Source organism: Cavia porcellus, unplaced genomic scaffold (genome assembly GCF_034190915.1).
Source record: "Cavia porcellus strain 051 isolate PalLab524CR breed Dunkin Hartley unplaced genomic scaffold, mCavPor4.1 scaffold_2, whole genome shotgun sequence".
Lineage (NCBI taxonomy): Eukaryota > Metazoa > Chordata > Mammalia > Rodentia > Caviidae > Cavia > Cavia porcellus.
The window spans coordinates 59,203,428-59,220,941 of record NW_026947485.1 but is presented as its reverse complement, the minus strand read 5'-3'; the positions used below and the strand labels follow the sequence as shown (position 1 = coordinate 59,220,941).

The 17,514-nt window shown below is 35.1% G+C and overlaps 1 protein-coding gene across 1 annotated transcript in view; it reads right to left on the bottom strand.

Moving 5' to 3' along the window:
* Positions 1-17,089, bottom strand: part of Col28a1 (collagen type XXVIII alpha 1 chain) — a 182,803-nt gene extending 165,714 nt beyond the window's left edge. The window contains exons 1-7 of the mRNA XM_013158142.3: positions 16,929-17,089; positions 12,828-12,974; positions 11,346-11,902; positions 4,716-4,736; positions 3,045-3,101; positions 1,458-1,511; positions 46-87 (exon numbers count right to left, since the gene is read on the bottom strand). Of these exons, the coding sequence (XP_013013596.2) occupies positions 46-87; positions 1,458-1,511; positions 3,045-3,101; positions 4,716-4,736; positions 11,346-11,902; positions 12,828-12,951 (855 nt within the window). The 5' untranslated portion in view covers positions 12,952-12,974; positions 16,929-17,089. The remainder of the gene's footprint in view (positions 1-45; positions 88-1,457; positions 1,512-3,044; positions 3,102-4,715; positions 4,737-11,345; positions 11,903-12,827; positions 12,975-16,928) is intronic.
* Positions 17,090-17,514: the final 425 nt, after the last annotated feature.

Below are 17,514 nucleotides of genomic sequence, written 5' to 3'. Positions count from 1 at the left end.
CTCTAGGGTCGCTTTCCCAGGAAGGTGTTCTAGTTGTCTACATACCCCAGGACCTCTTTCTCCGGGTTCTCCTTTATGAGCATCACCCTGCAACAAATAACAAACTCTGTCATAATTCCACAGTCCTGAAGAGTGACTGATCAGTCAAAAAAAATGTGTTATTCAGAAGTCCCAGATTGATAGGTTAACCCAATTAGGGAATCCTCTGAAGCCTTTAGCATTAATACTTTCTCCATGTAATCTAGAAAATAAATAGCGGCAGATTTACTTTTGGAGAGAAGCCAGATGTGCAGGGTACAGACTCTAGGTATATTTTTGCAGTTTAGCCCACATCTTAGTTTAACCATATTGGTTGTTTGTCTCAAACAAAGCATTGTATTTGCTTGGAGCCAGACACTCTGGCTTGTCTCCAAAAGGCTTGGGAATGTTTTCCAATATGTCCACAAGGAGGATTGCTAGAGTTCAGCAAGACTTAGGAAAATAAATTATGGGGCACAAAATTACAAACCAAATAAATGGCATGTGCACATTGATTAATAAAAAAGTGTTTAACACAACAGAAAGGATAATGGCATCAATTTAGAGCTACGAAAGATGAATGAGTCGGTGTAGGGCTGACTGTGTGTTTTTGTGTGTGTGCGGTAGAGTGACCCAAGAAGACTAAACAATTCCTTAGCAGGCAGACAATAGCAAAAAAAAAAAAAAAAAAAAAAAAAAGAAAGAAAGAAAGAAAAAAGCTTTCATGAATATAACATATTTTTCATTACCTCCCCAAAAATATTCTCAGAAATAGGGTTGAATTAAAGTCTCAACTATTTGTATGCCTCTTAGTCTAACTGCTTTCCAAAATGTTTTTGTCCAGTTATTTTTGCAATAAGGAGCAAATCAGTTTCACTACCACATCATTATCACTCATTATTACCATTTTAAATTCCTTTGTTAATTGCTGTAAGAAACTTTTTAAAAGTTTGAAATCCACAAAAATAAACTATTTAAATTATAAAACTGCTTTTTTTAAATAAAAATCCACTGGATTCCAAAGTTTCTAGAATGTAATTATTTAGTATTAAAGGATATCTTAGGGGCTGGGGATTTAGCTCAGCGGCATAAGCACCTGCCTTGTAGTTGGTGCATAAGCACCAAGCGTGCAGTTGTGAGTTTGATCCCTGGTACCGATTTAAAAAAAAAAAAAAAACTGTACTAAATTAATTTGGATCCCTTTTATTTAACTGAGTTTCCACTTATTCAATGTTCCTAAGTTTCCTATATATCCTGAGTAGAATTTGTGAATGCAAATTAGTGCAAATAAGATAGATAATTTAGGAAGTAAACATGCTATGTTCTTCAGAAAAATTATTGGATTCTTGCTATATACCACTATATTTTATTTTCTTAATTCTTATTATCTAAAGAAATCTAGTTTTACTGGTTTAAATGAAAGTTGTTTATTCATTTACCGGGTTTCCTTTTGGTCCTCGTTCTCCTTTGATACCTGGGTTTCCATGTGTACCCTGAAGGTAAAGGGCAAAGAAATTATTTTGAGCAAATGTTCTATTAGTTTTCTATATTTTATAATAATTTCTGATTAAATACATCCCACAAATTGAAGGAATATTATAAAACCTTGAGTCACCAAACAGATGCTAAACTCTTTTCTCCCTTTTCCAGCAGTAGGAAGACTGCACTACCTTGAATAGATAAATTCACTAGATTTGCTAAAAGAGGATGCCTCTCTCTCCCCCACCCCAAACAGTTACTGCTCACATGCTTTGCAAACATCACACTTACACCGAGATCCAAAAGAATGACCGAACAGGTAGGAAGATGGGAACTGCTCCTATCCTTAGTTCATTTTGAATCTCTTATTGTAACTCCTCCTACACACTTCACCACTTTTAAAAGGACCAAGGCTGCTTGCCCAACTTCAGTCAAAGAGGTTCCGATATCCAGGGGACACTTTCTGAAGATGGAAGAAGGGGGCCCTCCTATTCTGTTCCAGAAAAAGCATTTTGCCCTCCTATTCTCAAGTCCCCAAAAAGCTTGCTTTTCTGAGAACTGTTTTTAGGGGAGCTCTATACATATCAAGTACCAGCTCTATGGTTTATAGAGCCATGACAATATTGAATCACTAAAAACGTCAGTTTAGCTCAACATTTTTTATCTTTCTTATTGTCTTATTTATTTAAAAAATAATAGTTAGCTGTCTCTTCACCTGGCAATCTCTTGGTGTACTAAGTATAAACTAAGACGTAACATGAAAGGAAGGTTAAATCTTTGCTTTAGTCAAAATCAGCTCTATGGCTGCCACAATATCATATGATATTCCTAAATTTTATTTTGAGGGGAAAAAAGATAATCTTCTCTACCCCTTAATGCCTTGCTTAGTAGAGTGGTTTGAAAAGTATAGGCTTTGGTCTAAAGTCCCAAAATAAAATGTGTCGTACTTGCAAACACTCACCTACCTGTCTCCAAATATAAGCACTAGTTCACAAATTTTATCTACACATCTTGTGAAATATCATTCCCAGACTTCTGAACTCTATAGAAAAGTTTTCAAATCACACAAGTAAATGAAATGTTGAATGAATAGCCGGGTGCTTTCTGATTCTGTCAGAAGTGTTCAGAATCTCCAGTAGTCCTGACGTCATTTCAGATGCCTTCAAACTACAAACATAGCACCTACCAGGCACTAGGCCAGAATGTAAAGGAAGAACTCCTTTAGAAGTGATCTTACCAAATACAGAATCATCGTAGTAAATCCTGTCACTGTCACAGATTTCACCTTACCCCTCAGTGCCTTCATCAGCATCCTCTTCACACGGCCACATGGTGTTGCTATTGCAAGAGAGAACGGTGTCTCTTGTTTCTAACGGGATAAAGCTTTGCCTAAGGCATCAATCACTTTGCATTCTGTTTTGGTTTTGAGAAATTCTGGCCCAATGATCAAATAAGAAATAACACTGAAAAGTCCTTCCTGAAAACAACTCCATTATTTTTTATCATTGCCTTCCTCAGTTGTAAGTTCCAAGAAACGACGTACTCACAGGAGGCCCTGGGTCACCTGGATCTCCCTTCTCACATTCACAAATCCTGCGTTCACACTGGATCGATAAGGAAACACAGTGTTAATAAAGAGTGATATACAGTATAGGGTAGCATTTCAAATTTAATCTGGCACATAACTAACTGGAACGCTTGGAGAAAGTTCACCTTATAAGTATATGGAGATTTTGCTGCCTCTATTAAATTATCCCAGGCAATCTTGGCTTAGTAACAGCCAGCTACTAAAATATTATTAGATCTGGCCATAGTTAAATAAAATAGATTTACACCAACACACACACACACACACACACACACACACACACACACACACATATGTAGAGAGAGGGAACAGTTAACATATAAAAATAAAAATTTTTAGTGAACTTTAAAAATTTTTACATATCAAACATATCAAAGCTCAATAACACAGTAATACTAAATTCCCCTTTACTTGGCAAAATAAGACATTCTATGTATACCATATTTTATCTAGAGTAAGATGAATATTTTTCATCCTAACATCATTGAAGTCAGAATGAGTCTTCGAATAGCTGTCTAACAGCTCTGAGTGTAGAAATCATTGTTTTCTACTCACACATTTCAAAACAGAATAAAACAGTAGAAAATCTCAGAGTACTCTTAACAAATGCTGCATCACATATTTTCAATGGCACAGGGGCTAGTGCACTATATGAAAAAACAAGGCTATCATCAACTCACACAAAAAGTGATAACGAAGATGTGTGCCCTGATGTAAAGTTTTAGAAATAATCACTGTATTCTGCTTATATTTGCACTTACATATATGCACTAAAGGAATTCAGAAATAAAAACTTTATACTTAAATAAATCTACAGAGACTTTTTCTGTAAGTACAAAATAAAAATTGTAATGAATGAGAAAGTATTTGTATCATAGCTTAATTGGCAAGGATTTTTCCTTTCTTGATAGTATATAAAATAATGGTGTAACTGACCATGTACAACTCAATTAAACCTGATGATTGACAAGGTTGGGGTTTCTATTATTTTATAGAATAATGCTTGTAAATATCCTGATGTTTACAAAGCAGCTTGTTGAACAAAGTTCATATATTCAAAACTCTTTACTTTAAGAAGTGCCTGTCTAGCTCAGAAATTCTTGGCACATGCATGATCTGCTGAATCCTATCCAACTGATCACTTTTGGCCAGCTTCCTTTGCCATGTGCTCTGGCTGCCACTGTTAGGCTTCCTTTTCTTCAAAAGAGTGAGCTTAAAGTGAAGCTCAATAGAGTGCAGGAAGGGGTGACTCAACTTTGTCTTTTAGCGCTAGCCTTATCAAGGCCAACACCATGAAGGTTTCTACATAAAATAGAAGCCTTCAATAAGAAGCTAGTTTCAGAGATACGCGTAGAATAAAGCAAAAACTATGCTATTTGATTATTACAGAATTTTAAAATCACCACCTGAATCATTAAATAGTCCCTACATTTTCTAAATTTTGCAACCTGCAGTGGATATGATGACTTTTTTTTAAATCAGATATATGCCTTAAAAAGAGCAGCTCATATTAAAAGGAATTAAGCATTTTTATTTGGTTATACTTTATCCTCTAATGTGGATTATAATGCTGATTTGTTAATACAAGCTTTTAGAGTAATTCTTTGCAGGCAAGACAGGTGGTGCTTACCTTCTTTTCAAACAGAATATCCTACAAGAGAAAAAAGAATGAAACATTAACTCAATTAATGGGTTCTGCTTCTAGTTTCTTATTAGTCTTAATTATTCCCTATGGGATATGCAATTTCCAAGAAGAAAAGTAATTCAGTCTTTCAACCTTGTAAAAGCAATAAAACCTACAAACCACTCAAGGAGCGCTCTCAGCCATGTATTTACAGGAGACTCAAAGAGTCATATTAAAAATCACCGTGTTTTCTAAGAATCTTATTCTATTACATTCTATGTTTTATCTTTTGTTGGGGGTTTTTAGCAGCTGTAAAATGTCCATAATTCAGCCACAAGTTTAGTCAGTTGTGAGAAGTTCTCACTCTTGCAAAGACTGAGACACAGTACATAATTGTGTATTTTCATATCTTCTATTTTTTCCATTTAAATTAGCTTTAGAATGTTAATTTTAGAGTCATAACTTCACAAAATATTAGTGGGTCTTAATAATTTTATTACATCTCAAAATGTGAAAATTAGAAAGCTTAATGGCATTTTTTTAAATGACCTAGATCACGGAAAGACAAAGATTGCCATTACTAGAATCTCAGGAGGAAGCATGTTCTACTTAAAATTTTAAGAGCCTCAAATATAGTATTCTATTTTTAAAAGTTTGACATAGGAAACAAACTCAGTTTTTAAATTTTAACGATATTTCTGGAGATGTAGCTCAGCAGCACAGTGCCTTCCTGGCAAGCACAAAGCTGAGTTCGATTCCCAGTACAAAAAAAATTCTTTAATTAAAAAATAAATTTTAAGAATATTAAAAAATTTATAGAAAATTTGAACTGTGTGTAGCAATTTGCATTATATAAAGAAGACATACATTTATAACTTTCCACTTCAGGGGAAATTTTAAATTATGGAAAAATAAAATATCTTTCATAGTAAAAAAGATGGTCATTATGAAATATATACATATATAACATACAACAAATATATTTTATTATATTCATAGCCTGAGAAGTTGAGCAGGTCCAATCTCTCACTTATAGTAAGGCAGCAAATTTGGAGCCATAGTGATGACCTGATTGGGGCCACACATTTGGGGAGAATCTCTTGACAATCTATAGGGTCACATCATACACACCTACACAGGAATGAATTAACCAGAATATTTCTCAAAATTCTTTGAAGTGCACAATTTTACAGAACTGTTGTGTTTTGTCCAGCACATAGGCCTCTCTCAGGTCCTGCAGCTCAATGACTTTATTGTCTGACAAACGCACTGAACGCCATGTGGGAAGACAACATGAGAAGGAAATTAACCGGTGCTAATGGATGGGGTTAATCCTTTCCTAAAACAGAAGTTATGTGCTAATTAATGATTGAACTCAGAGGTAGCTTACATATGGTAAAATAGAAATCTGAAGGAGAAAATCCCTTTAATACTTGTTATAAGATATTAAAAATTACAAGGAAATCAAAGATAAATCAGTGTGCATCTACATGGAAGAGGCTATATCCTTTCAGTTTAGTTTTTTGTCTTGCCTTTATTTACATGCAAATTAAAAATGAAGTAGAGGAGGAAAAAGCAAGAAGTTTTAAGTGATTCTAATGATTTCATGGGGGAAAATTAGACTAGGAATTAAGTGTATTCCTGGGTTTCCATCCTGTTTCAGCCATAAATAAGTCATGTATATTTGGGCAAGTCCAGGTAGTTTTTCCCATAAAAAAGGAGGAAATTTTGAACACATATTCTCAGGAACTATAAAACTCTGGCCATAGGTGCTATTTATAAAAACTCAAGTCTTGTCTATCACCTCTCCAGTATGATTTTAAATTCCTTGACAAACAAGTCCAGGCTGGAAATGGATGAGATAATTGAATCTTTTAAGAGCTAGTAGGTCCTATGGAGAAATAGGAACTCAGATACACGGAGGTCCCAGTATAAAACTGTACCTCCCTTCTACATAATGTTGGGTGCTGCCTGCAATGCTTGCAATGTGCTTGCCTCACCTCTAGGCTGCCAGGACAATTCCCATCTTTACCTTATATTCATCTATCCCCTCCAGATAAACCCTAGAAATATTCTTCTACTTGTACATTTCAATATTCATTGTGTTTTCCCCCTGCCAACAAATTTCCATGTTTATGATATGGTTTTTTTATGAAAACATAAAACAAAATTTCATAAGCAAATACTAAGAGAATAACAGTCATTAGTACACTGTATATCATTATCTTCAAAGTAGTTAGAGTACAAGACCTATTAATAGTAAAAAATTCAAAACAATTAAAACATCCATCGACAGAGGAATGGATCAATAAATGAAATACTACTCAGCAGCTAAAGTAAATGCATGGATCTATGTAATTCAACATAGTCAAATTTTTAAAAACATTGAGTGCAAAAGTAAGTTGCACGTGGACATATGCAATATAATCAGAATTCTGAAAATACTTAAAACATATACATCAGAAGCTTGTTCACCATGAGGAAGGAAAATTTAAAAAGAAACTCAAAAGGAGCTCATAAGAAGTGATTTTAAAAGCTTTGATAATTCAAGTAAAATTGTAATATTTGAAAACAACTACTGAAGTTTTTAAAAGTCCAAGTTTTGTCATTTTACACTTCTAAAATAACCAATATCCTTATCTGTTTTTAAATTCATTAATTTATTTTTTGTTTTTTCTTTTATATAATTTTTCAGCTCTTCCCCTAAAAGTTAAATTTTTGCTTTGCTTCATTTGCTCTTTAAAAATATGTGCCATAAAGTTTAAAACCACAACACAAATAACTATTTTTAGAAGTCATTTGATTTTGTGTGTGCTGGAATTTATATTTCTATGCAAACAAAACTGGACCCAAAACTACACAATGACAAGACTGTTTTGCACAAAGAACAAAGTCCCATGCCTAAGGTCACTTATAGTCTATAAGCCCCAGGGACAGAGGACGACACAAAGCAGCAGCATAGGAAGGAGGTCCTGGGCTAGACATGGAGCATTCATTCAGTAACAAGCTGGTTTCTTGGAACTGGTGGGATTTCTGGACAATTTGCAAAAGATCAACTCATTGCTGGTAGGCTACTCTATATGTCAGAGTTTATGAAGAAAAGTCATAAAGACTAGTGTGGGTAATAAGACAAAAGAAGCAATGAAGGAGACAGACGGCCCCACAGGGACTGCGCTGGATGTCTTAGCAGTAGTGAGGGCCTCCGTGTAGGGCAGTGAGAGAGTCAGGCTACAAGGACAGCAGCTGGGCACCCATGGTCCAAGTCAGAGGGAAAAGCTTATTCTCTTATGTTCTAGTTGGATTGTGGAGTTTCAGTGCGGAGCACAAACAGAAATGTCATCATTAGAGCAAAAGGTGCATTTTGCCAAAAGATTCACAGTTTTATGGTGGTTTGTCAAAGGAGAAAGAGTGAAAACTGTGAGACTGATGTAATTTGAGAGCATAAAGTCAATGTTAGATACAGATTAAAGAAAATGTGAGAAAGGGATGAAGTGACAAGCCCCGGTTAGCAAACAGGATGGAAGTAAAGGACTTAGTGGGCAATGATAACAAATTCCATGACCAGAAAACAAATCCTTTTCAGCTAGATATAAAAGCAAAACTGCTAGTGTATAATTGAAAAAAAAAAAAAACAGAAACAAGACTCCAAAGAAAGCCTTGAGAAATGAGAATGGTAGTATAATTAATAAATAAGTAAAGCATATGGCTCTAAAGATGATAAAGACATTACCAAATTAATTCCTGACATAATGGAAGTAATACCAAAAATTTTTATTTTTCTTAAAAATCTTCAGACAGACTAACTTGTCATAACACTTATTCTCATAAAGGTTATTTAAATAATTGCATTAAAGGTAATACAGAAAAAAATTTGTTTTAATTTTCACACATTTCAATTGGATGGGCTTCTTAACTTGTCAGAAATAACTCAGAGGTAACTTTTAAAAATAGTAGCCTGGGGACAGGTTTAGCTCTTACTTCTCTAAAGGACCAAATAATACATCTGAGACACTGGGCTGAATTTGCTACTGATGATTCAAGACTATTGTATAAATCATAGTAAAGTAATGATTAAAAACATTTCACATATTCACTTCACTTATAATGTTCATGTCTCTTGGTTAATTCAGAATGGAAATGTTTTCATGAAGTTCTTACATGATATTTCCTCCTAGAACTGTAAAAGGGATGTAATACTGTGGTTTATCTTGGTTCCTGTACAGTCTATTATTTTGGGCAATCATGCCTATTAAGTTCCACTAGATTCTCCTCTACAATAAAAAGTAATACACACATCGCTGATCCATAAGCAGCTCAGATTATATAAAATTCTATAAAGTGTGCACTAAGCTAGAGTGACAAAAGTCATATCAGTAGCTCAAGAGTAAGATAGATGTGTAGTACCAAGAGGCACAAGGTGACACTGGGGATGATGCAAATGTTTGTTTTCTAATTGTGTTGCTGGTATCTGATATCATGAATCTTTATAGCTGTCAAAACTCATAGAATTGTACACTTTGAGTAGATACAGTTTTGTACTTAAATTATACCTCACTAACATTGTTGAAAACATAATAACTTCAAAATAAAAGGTTAAAAAATCAACTAAAGATATAATAATAGAAACAGGTCATGAATTTTTCCAATGACCTGATCAAGAGTCAGGTTCCGCTTCATGGGTGGCTGCTGTTTAGAACACTGAACGTGGTGTAGCATTCTTGAAGCACCTAATGAGCACTGAGGACCTGGGAAGTGTTTTGAAAGCAGAACTCCCTTCTAAGAAGAGGATTGTTCATTGAGCTCCCATCTGAACAAACACAGGAGGCTAAGGAAAAGCACTGTTGCTGGTCAGTTTTTGGTTTCCCCAGAAACAAACAGTTCTGCCTTCAGTCTTCTGCCCAGAGCCTGTCTCCTTGGTCGGGCAGCAGCTCTCAGGGAGGGTAGCTCTGGGGGAGTAGGAACATCCTGAGCCTGCACATCTGGCCAAACAAAGAGCTGGCTGCCTGCATCTGTTACAGTAAGTTTTTCTCACACACAGGGTCACCAGGCTGCTCATGTTCAAACATGAACCCTTCTACACATTCCAGTTTCCCTTCTGGAACATTTCAGTTTTAACTGAGTGTGAAGACCTCTGAACTGTGGGCACAGACAGCACTGGGTGCACGCTTCCCTTTCACACAAAAGACCTACTCGGATGAGCACTCACCTCAGGCATCACAGGGTTGGGCTCATCATCTCTGTCTAAAGAAAAGCAGAACTTCCCGGAGGATACCCGAGGATAACAGTAAAGAAAGAATAGTATCTTTGGAACTGAGACGTTGTTTAACTGTTTCAGGGCAATTCTGATTGAGAAAACCTTAAAGAAAGTTACTATTCCTCTCTGAATATAGTTGCACAAGGCTGAGCCTATATGGTCTGGGGTCTTGGCTAGCCTTTTTACCTATCAAATAGAATGATAATAATAATTGCTATAAGATTGTGGCAAACACTCATGAAATAAAAAATGTAAAGTGCTTAGCGTGATACCTAATACACGGAAAGCATTCAATGTATGACAGTATTGGGTAGGGAAAATCCAGGTTTCATGCTACGAACAACTAATATTAAAAACATAAGGGGTGAGAAAAAGATGTGGGAGGGGACAAGAGGACCAAAACAATCTTTGAAATAGAACCTAAATTTTCTTTGCAACATATGGAAATATCACTATGAACTGCTTAGTACTTACAGGACACATTTATCCTGCCTTCTTGGAAATCAGAGAAATCATTATTCTTAAGAAAATCAATTTTTAACACTTAACAAATCAACCAATTTATCTCCAGTTTTCTCCTTGAGAAATGTAGTGAGGAGGGATTTCTTTTTTTATTGCTTTCATTTGTGTTTTCAAAGCAGCAAAGACAGGTCCTCACATACAGCTGTTCAATCATTATAGAAAAGCACAGGTAAAACCTGACCAATTGAGTAGGATTTGTTGATCTGATGGGAGAAATTGTTGGTTGACTGAAGATTATCAATGATTTTAAACTGGATGGGCTTCTTAACCTCTGAGAAACAAGGAGGTAACTTTTAAAAATAGCAGTCTGGAGCCAGGTTTGAGCTCAGTGGTGCAGTATCTGCCTGGCAAGTGTGAGATCCTGAGTTCAATTCCTGATACACCTCCCAAAAAAGCTAATTTTAAAATAGTAGTCTGTAGCTTTTGCTTAAATAGTGCAATGTAGTAATAGGTGAGACAAGAAAGTAAAAGAGATTTCTGTAGGTGCAAAATGGGAAGAGACAAACTTAGTTACAAAACTATCAGACTGCAAGTTAACCACAAATTAGCAGTGGTCATAGTCTTTAGATGTCTAAACAGAAACAAGAGTATGATTAGAAAGTTATCCTTCCAAAATCCTCAGCATTTACAACAATTCAGAATGGATTGTCAAGGAATGAGTCCCATATTTTCCCAATTTATTTGGTATAAATTATCATGAAAGTAGAGAGAAGCTTTAGAAAATTTCTTTCTTTTTTCCTGTTTCCATAGAGAATCCTTAATTTGTTCATCTTTTAGCATAATATATCTCTTTCTAGAATTTATTACCAAAATATCAAAATCATGATGAGAAACACAAAATCATCTCATTAGGTACTTACCAGGCGATCTTGAATTTTATCTTCAAGAGTTGGATCACTCAGCAGTAGGATGGGTTCGCTGGGTGAATCCCCAGATATCAAACGAAGTTTAGCTTCGTTGACTACAGTGGAAAGTCCAATCGTGATGAATGATATTCCTGAAAGTCTAGCATCTTCAGAAATGCTTTGAACATCTGGATTCTTTGGATGATCAACGCCATCTGTCATCAGCAAAACCACTTTCACACCATCTTTACGTCCTTCCTTCTTAAGTAGCCTTGTGGCATTAGAGATGGCATAATAAGAGAAAGTACCTTGCCCAATTAAATTCATAGACTTGGCCCTCTGCTTAAATGTCTGCAGGTCTTTCCAAGCAGAAAAAGGTGAACCAATAAAGACAGAGCTGCTAAACTGAAGGGCTGCCAATTTGATGTCATATTTCAAGGAACGACCTGGGATCAACTGGAAAATTTTGTCACTCAAGTGATCCACAAAATCTTTCTGCTTATCATACAGGAGAATTTTAGAACTTTCAGAACTGTCCACGATGAAGAGAACATCTATGAAGCAAACGGAGTCTGAAATGAAACAAAAAGGTTAGGCAACAGGATGGTCTCTGCTTATGGGTCAACACTGTATAAGGTGGGTCCTGACTTGGTGTTCAGTGTGCTGTGTGCTCTTTGTTACTGAGATGTCAGCGTGTTGAGTATTCCCAACACCCTGAATGATGAGAGATCACTTTAGAAATGAGGCTCCGTTTGTAAAGAACTAAATCTCTTTCCAAGCCAAAAACATCTTTACCCCTGTAATATTGTGCAAATTAAACTCATATAGATCAATAAAATATATTTCTCAGCATTGTCTCAATGTTAAACCCACTTAAAGTAAGAGGAAAAGAGAGTCTGTCACATGTTAAGTATTCAACAGACACAAGGCAAAGTTGTCTAGACCTAAATAAACAATGCCCTAATTCTTATATTGTGTACATATTACTGGGTGCCAACTTTGTCTTATTGCTGTTGTTGCTATTAACTTTTTTAAAATCAAAGGAGAAAATAATTGTGCAGCATTATACCCAAAAAAAGGAAAAGAACTTTATTTTGAAAACAGGTCATTTAAGTTTGAATTCTAGCTCTGTTCTTATTAATATCTGCTTATGGCCTTAAATATGTCATCCAACCTCTCTAAGCTTTAATTTCTTTATCTGTGAGAGTACAGTGTTAGACTTGCCTGTTTTACAAGTTAGGCCCAAACAACATAATATTCACAAGTGCCCTAAAGTCTCTGATTTGTTCCTGAAAAGAAAGATGTATTAATTACACCATTGTAGAACATCATAAGTATGTATGAATGTGGTTTGCTATTTGCATCAAATACTATCAAATCTCACCCTTTTGGTTAAGATAAAGTATACATCAAGTGCCATTTAGAAATGATAAAACCTACCACTATTTTAACAGGATAAAAACTAATAAATAAAAACTACAATAAAACCTTTTTTACCCTGGAGATCATTTTTCCTTGCAAGTGAATTTAGCTTTGATCCTTTTCTTCTTTGTCCGTATACCATTTGACTGATAAAAGGCAGCAAAAGTAGGAGGCAGGAGGTAAAGTATCTGTTCCACATTATGATAGTTGGTGAAAAAGAACCTTGAATAGAAAAATCAGTTATAAATACTTTAATAAATTTACTCTTTTTAAATGTCCATCTTCTAGAGTCAAAAACTGGCAGAATTTTTCACTTATATTTCTAGAAAAACAGTCACACTGATATTTTACTTATTTATATCAGTATGCTTGTAATACTTAATTACACTCATTGTGAGCAGTCAGTACATGTACATAACACATCTTAATTCTCTTTATATCCTCTTCCTATTCCCTCCTCCACTCACCCTGTATCTCTTGGTACCCTTTCCATTTTCAAGAGATCTATCTCTGTTTCTGTTTATTAATCTTTTATTTTGCTCTTTAATTTATTTATACTCATGGATTTAGAGAAACTATATAATATTTAACTTGTATGTCTGATTTATTTCACTTAACATTGTGGCCTCAAATTGCATCTATCTATCTACAAATAACCTAAATTGATTTTTCTTTGTAGCACAGTGGTATTCCATTTTATGCAAATACCACATTTTCTTTACACATTCATCTGTTAATGGACTTATAGACCATGTCCAAGTTTTGTCTATTATGAATTGTGCTGCAAGAAATGTGAATACACATGTACCTGTGTAACGTGGAATCTTTAACTCTTTCTGGAAGAAACCTAGAAAGGAAAGAGCTAGGTCAAATAGAATTTTGAGCTCTAGCTTTTGAGGAATCTCCATACTGATGCTACAGTACTTGGACTAGTTTGTAGTCTCACCAGCAATGTAGAAGTGTTCCTTTTTTCTCCACAGCCTCACTAGCATTTGTTATTATTTGATTTCTTGATGAGATTCATTTTTTTCTGGAGTAAGATAGAATCTCAGTGTTATTTTAATTTGCATTCTCTAATGGCCAGAGATGCTTAACATGTTTTGATGTATTCATGGGGCATTTGTACTTCTAAGAAGTGTCTATTCACTTCAGTTGAACATTTTTTTGGACTAGATCGCATTGAGATTTTAAGTTTCTAATCCAAGAAAATCATAGCACCATGATCAAACACTTATTAGTAAATATTTCTGTATATGCAAATAACTATTGCCAAATAGTCTTAATTTCTCATGACATTATGAGAAGCAAGGAATGAGGAGAATCACTGAAGTACATTTCAGTTCCACTCGTATAGAAAATGTGGTTAAAACCCAGCATCTGTTTTGACATTTCCAGAATGAATTCTCCAAAGTGAATTCATGTTGCAACATGATGATTTCACTCATTTGCATTATAACTGATTGCAGTATTGTAGAGAGCCACTACCCTTTCGGTTCTAATATATATACAACTTCAGAGGACAAACCAAAAATTAAATTACCCTGCCCGTTTCCATTAACTACATTTCTTTCTTCTACTCTTGCTTTGGAAACTTTGTGTCCACCAGAGCACCAAACTAGCACTGCGTATTCAAAGAAAGTGAGAGCAAAACAACACTGTTCTTCCAGTGTTCACTACAAGAACTGTCAGAAAAAGACTGGCAGTCTAGAAATACCCCTCCCTACAGCCTCATGAAACCATTTTTCTGGGTAGGTTAAAGATGAAAATTCTAATTCTGCACTAAAATCTTCATTCATCTTTTAATCAGTATGCTCAGTTATACACCAAACTACTTTTAGACCTAGAAAATTCCCTGACAAAAGAAGACTGACATATTGGTAGCTTAATATACCCAGGAGAATGGGAATGAGGAAAGTTTATTTGAACCAGTATTCCGTATGGTTTTGAAATGCTTTCATGCTTAAATTATATTGACTAGGAGTTCTGGAAAAGGAATCACATTTTTCTTCTTTGGCACCTTGCCTTCAGGGAATGTGAAGTGGGAACTCATGAGCGTGATTTTTCCAGGCCCTCAACAGAGGGTGGAAATACATGCAAAGGCAATGAGAAGGGAAACAGGAGACTGACTTCTTTCATACTTGCCAGATGGACAAATCCCAAAGAGAAGCAAAGCTGTTGGGTTGGGGACAGAGAAATGGATAGTTTTTTGTCAGAGTCTGCTCCTAAATAACACTGTCCAGCAGAAAATTTTGAGAAAACTTCACTGCTGTACAATGAAGCATCTCTGCTGGCAAATGTGTCTAGTGCAATTGGTTAAATGCTAACTGACCTTCAGACTGGGTATGCTAACATCTAAAGACAGCTGGGTAAAAAATTGCACTAAGGAAATAGAACACACAAAGGACATCCTTTCTTAGGTGATCCCTTTGCTGACCAAAGAGAGGAAGATTAACCAGGCATGATGGTGCAGACATGCTTCCTTCCTTAGGTGATCCCTTTGCTGACCAAAGAGAGGAAGATTAACCAGGCATGATGGTGCAGACATGCTTCCTTCCTTAGGTGATCCCTTTGCTGACCAAAGAGAGGAAGATTAACCAGGCATGATGGTGCATGTCTGTAATCCCAGTACTCTAAAGGCTGAGGCAGGAGAATCATTGTGAATGCAAGACCAACCTGAGCTACAAAAGTGAGCTCAAGGCCAGCCTGAACTGCATAATGAGACTCTGTTTCAAAAACAAATAAAGGGAGGGAAAGAGGAAGAGAGAGACAGAGACAGAGACCGAGAGACAGAAAGAACAAATAATCCTGATGATCAGTGCAAAGATAAGGGTATAAAGAAAACCCCAGGTGTTATTACACTTTCAAAAGGAAAAAGTTAGTGACACTACATCCACGGTATTACACAAGATATTTATATTTGGTTGAGTTCATATCATAATGAACACTTCTGAAGTTCCAGAAATAAGAGCCAGTGAACTAAATTTCACTGAGAACAAGAGAAATTTTGTAAGCTACATAATGGAGCAACTCTTCAAAAACCTAAAGAAGGTGATTTCCATGTAGGATCCTGAGAAGAAAATCATTTTTTCCATATGTAGGACTCTTTTAAGTCTTTGGAATTTCTAGTTTTAAACAAAGATTTATCTTTCCTTTAAACTGAGCACCTGGTCATACAGGTTTGTTGGCATATAACCATGAATTCATACCTGAACCCCATATAATGATACTCACCAACATAATTTATTCAATAGCAATAACCCTATCTTGTATTTTATTACCATCTGTTCAGACAGTTTTTATCTACCTCTCTCAAACCAAAATCTTGCTTTTCCTTTTATTCCCAGGAGCACTCAAAGGACATTCTTCTACAATTTTTTTTCTAGTGCTTTAGTTCCTGTGCCTTCCTGAAGTCTTTCTCCTTGATTAGTTTGGCATTATGAAAGCGTTTCCCTTTTTAATCAGTTTTTACTGGGTTTCATTTCCTCTGTTTTTAATAATTCTCACCTTTCTCTCTTTTAGATTTCACATGCAAATATAATGGGCTTAAAGGGTGAAAATATCAATAGTTAAATAAAAGAAATGTAAATCTCTGTTTACCATAGGTTGAATTTTATTAATGGCAGAAACTCTGATCTTTTAGCCAAGTGCTATATTTTTGTTGCCTGAATTACATTTTTGATAAATACTGGAATATATAAACCCAAGTATATTTTGTAATATTTCAGAAATGAAATTACCTTTCAGTTTATCAATGTTATTGAATATTAATTAAAAGTTAACCAATTTTATTCAGTGTTTACATCTTGTTTCTCCATAAATATAAAATGACTGAATAAAATCTTTTTTCAAATTGCCAAACTATCCAAATTATATTCTCTAATTAACCCCGAATCATAAAAACTTATTCTAATATTTTTAAATGCCCCACAAAAATTTATTTATTTTTATTAACATTACTTCCAGGCAATCTAGTACTATAAATTAAAAATAAATACAATTTGCATTTATAATTTTAAAAATTAGTCTTATTTATCTAATAATTGATTTAAAGTAATAGCAAAGATTAAAAAATATTGACAAGCTTCCTGTGCATAAGTACATAAATCATTTAACCTTCCACAGACCCTAAATGGCCCTTGCTTATTTACATGATTAAAGCAAAGTGGTAAACCTTACCTTATAAAGCTTGTCAAACAGGAATTAAAGACTGATTGAATAAATGCCCACAGCAAGGGCTATTGTTAACGATGGAGTTAACTATTTGACATTGTTCTGTTCCATGGGAAATAAAAAATTGTCTTTGCCTTTGGATCTTTTGCAATCTTTGATTCATGTTTATTAGAGTAAGTCAGGCATCTGGCCAGGGTGCAAGATCTGGGTGGGATCAGTAAGCAACTTAAAGGCACAGCACCCTCTCAGAGTAAGTCTGTGTTTTCCTGACCACTGTAATCGCCTGAGCAAATTGTCTGTATTTTAAGCAGTTATTGACATTGTTTTTGTTCCTCATGGCAGGTCATTCAATTTTGACTGCCATTTTTTTCTTTTTCTAATATGTTAAAATGACAGTTCTAAACAGCTCTGTAAAGGAATAAAGTGATACCAGACTCAGACTAAAAACTGCCTTTTCAAGAGAGATAACAGGTTGATAATTGTGAAAGCTAGATGATGAGTATATAGAAGCCCATTATTCTAGCCTTTCTACTTCTGTACTTTTTGAAATTTTCACAGCAAAAAGTTGACATACAGTGAAAGGGTAGTCTTA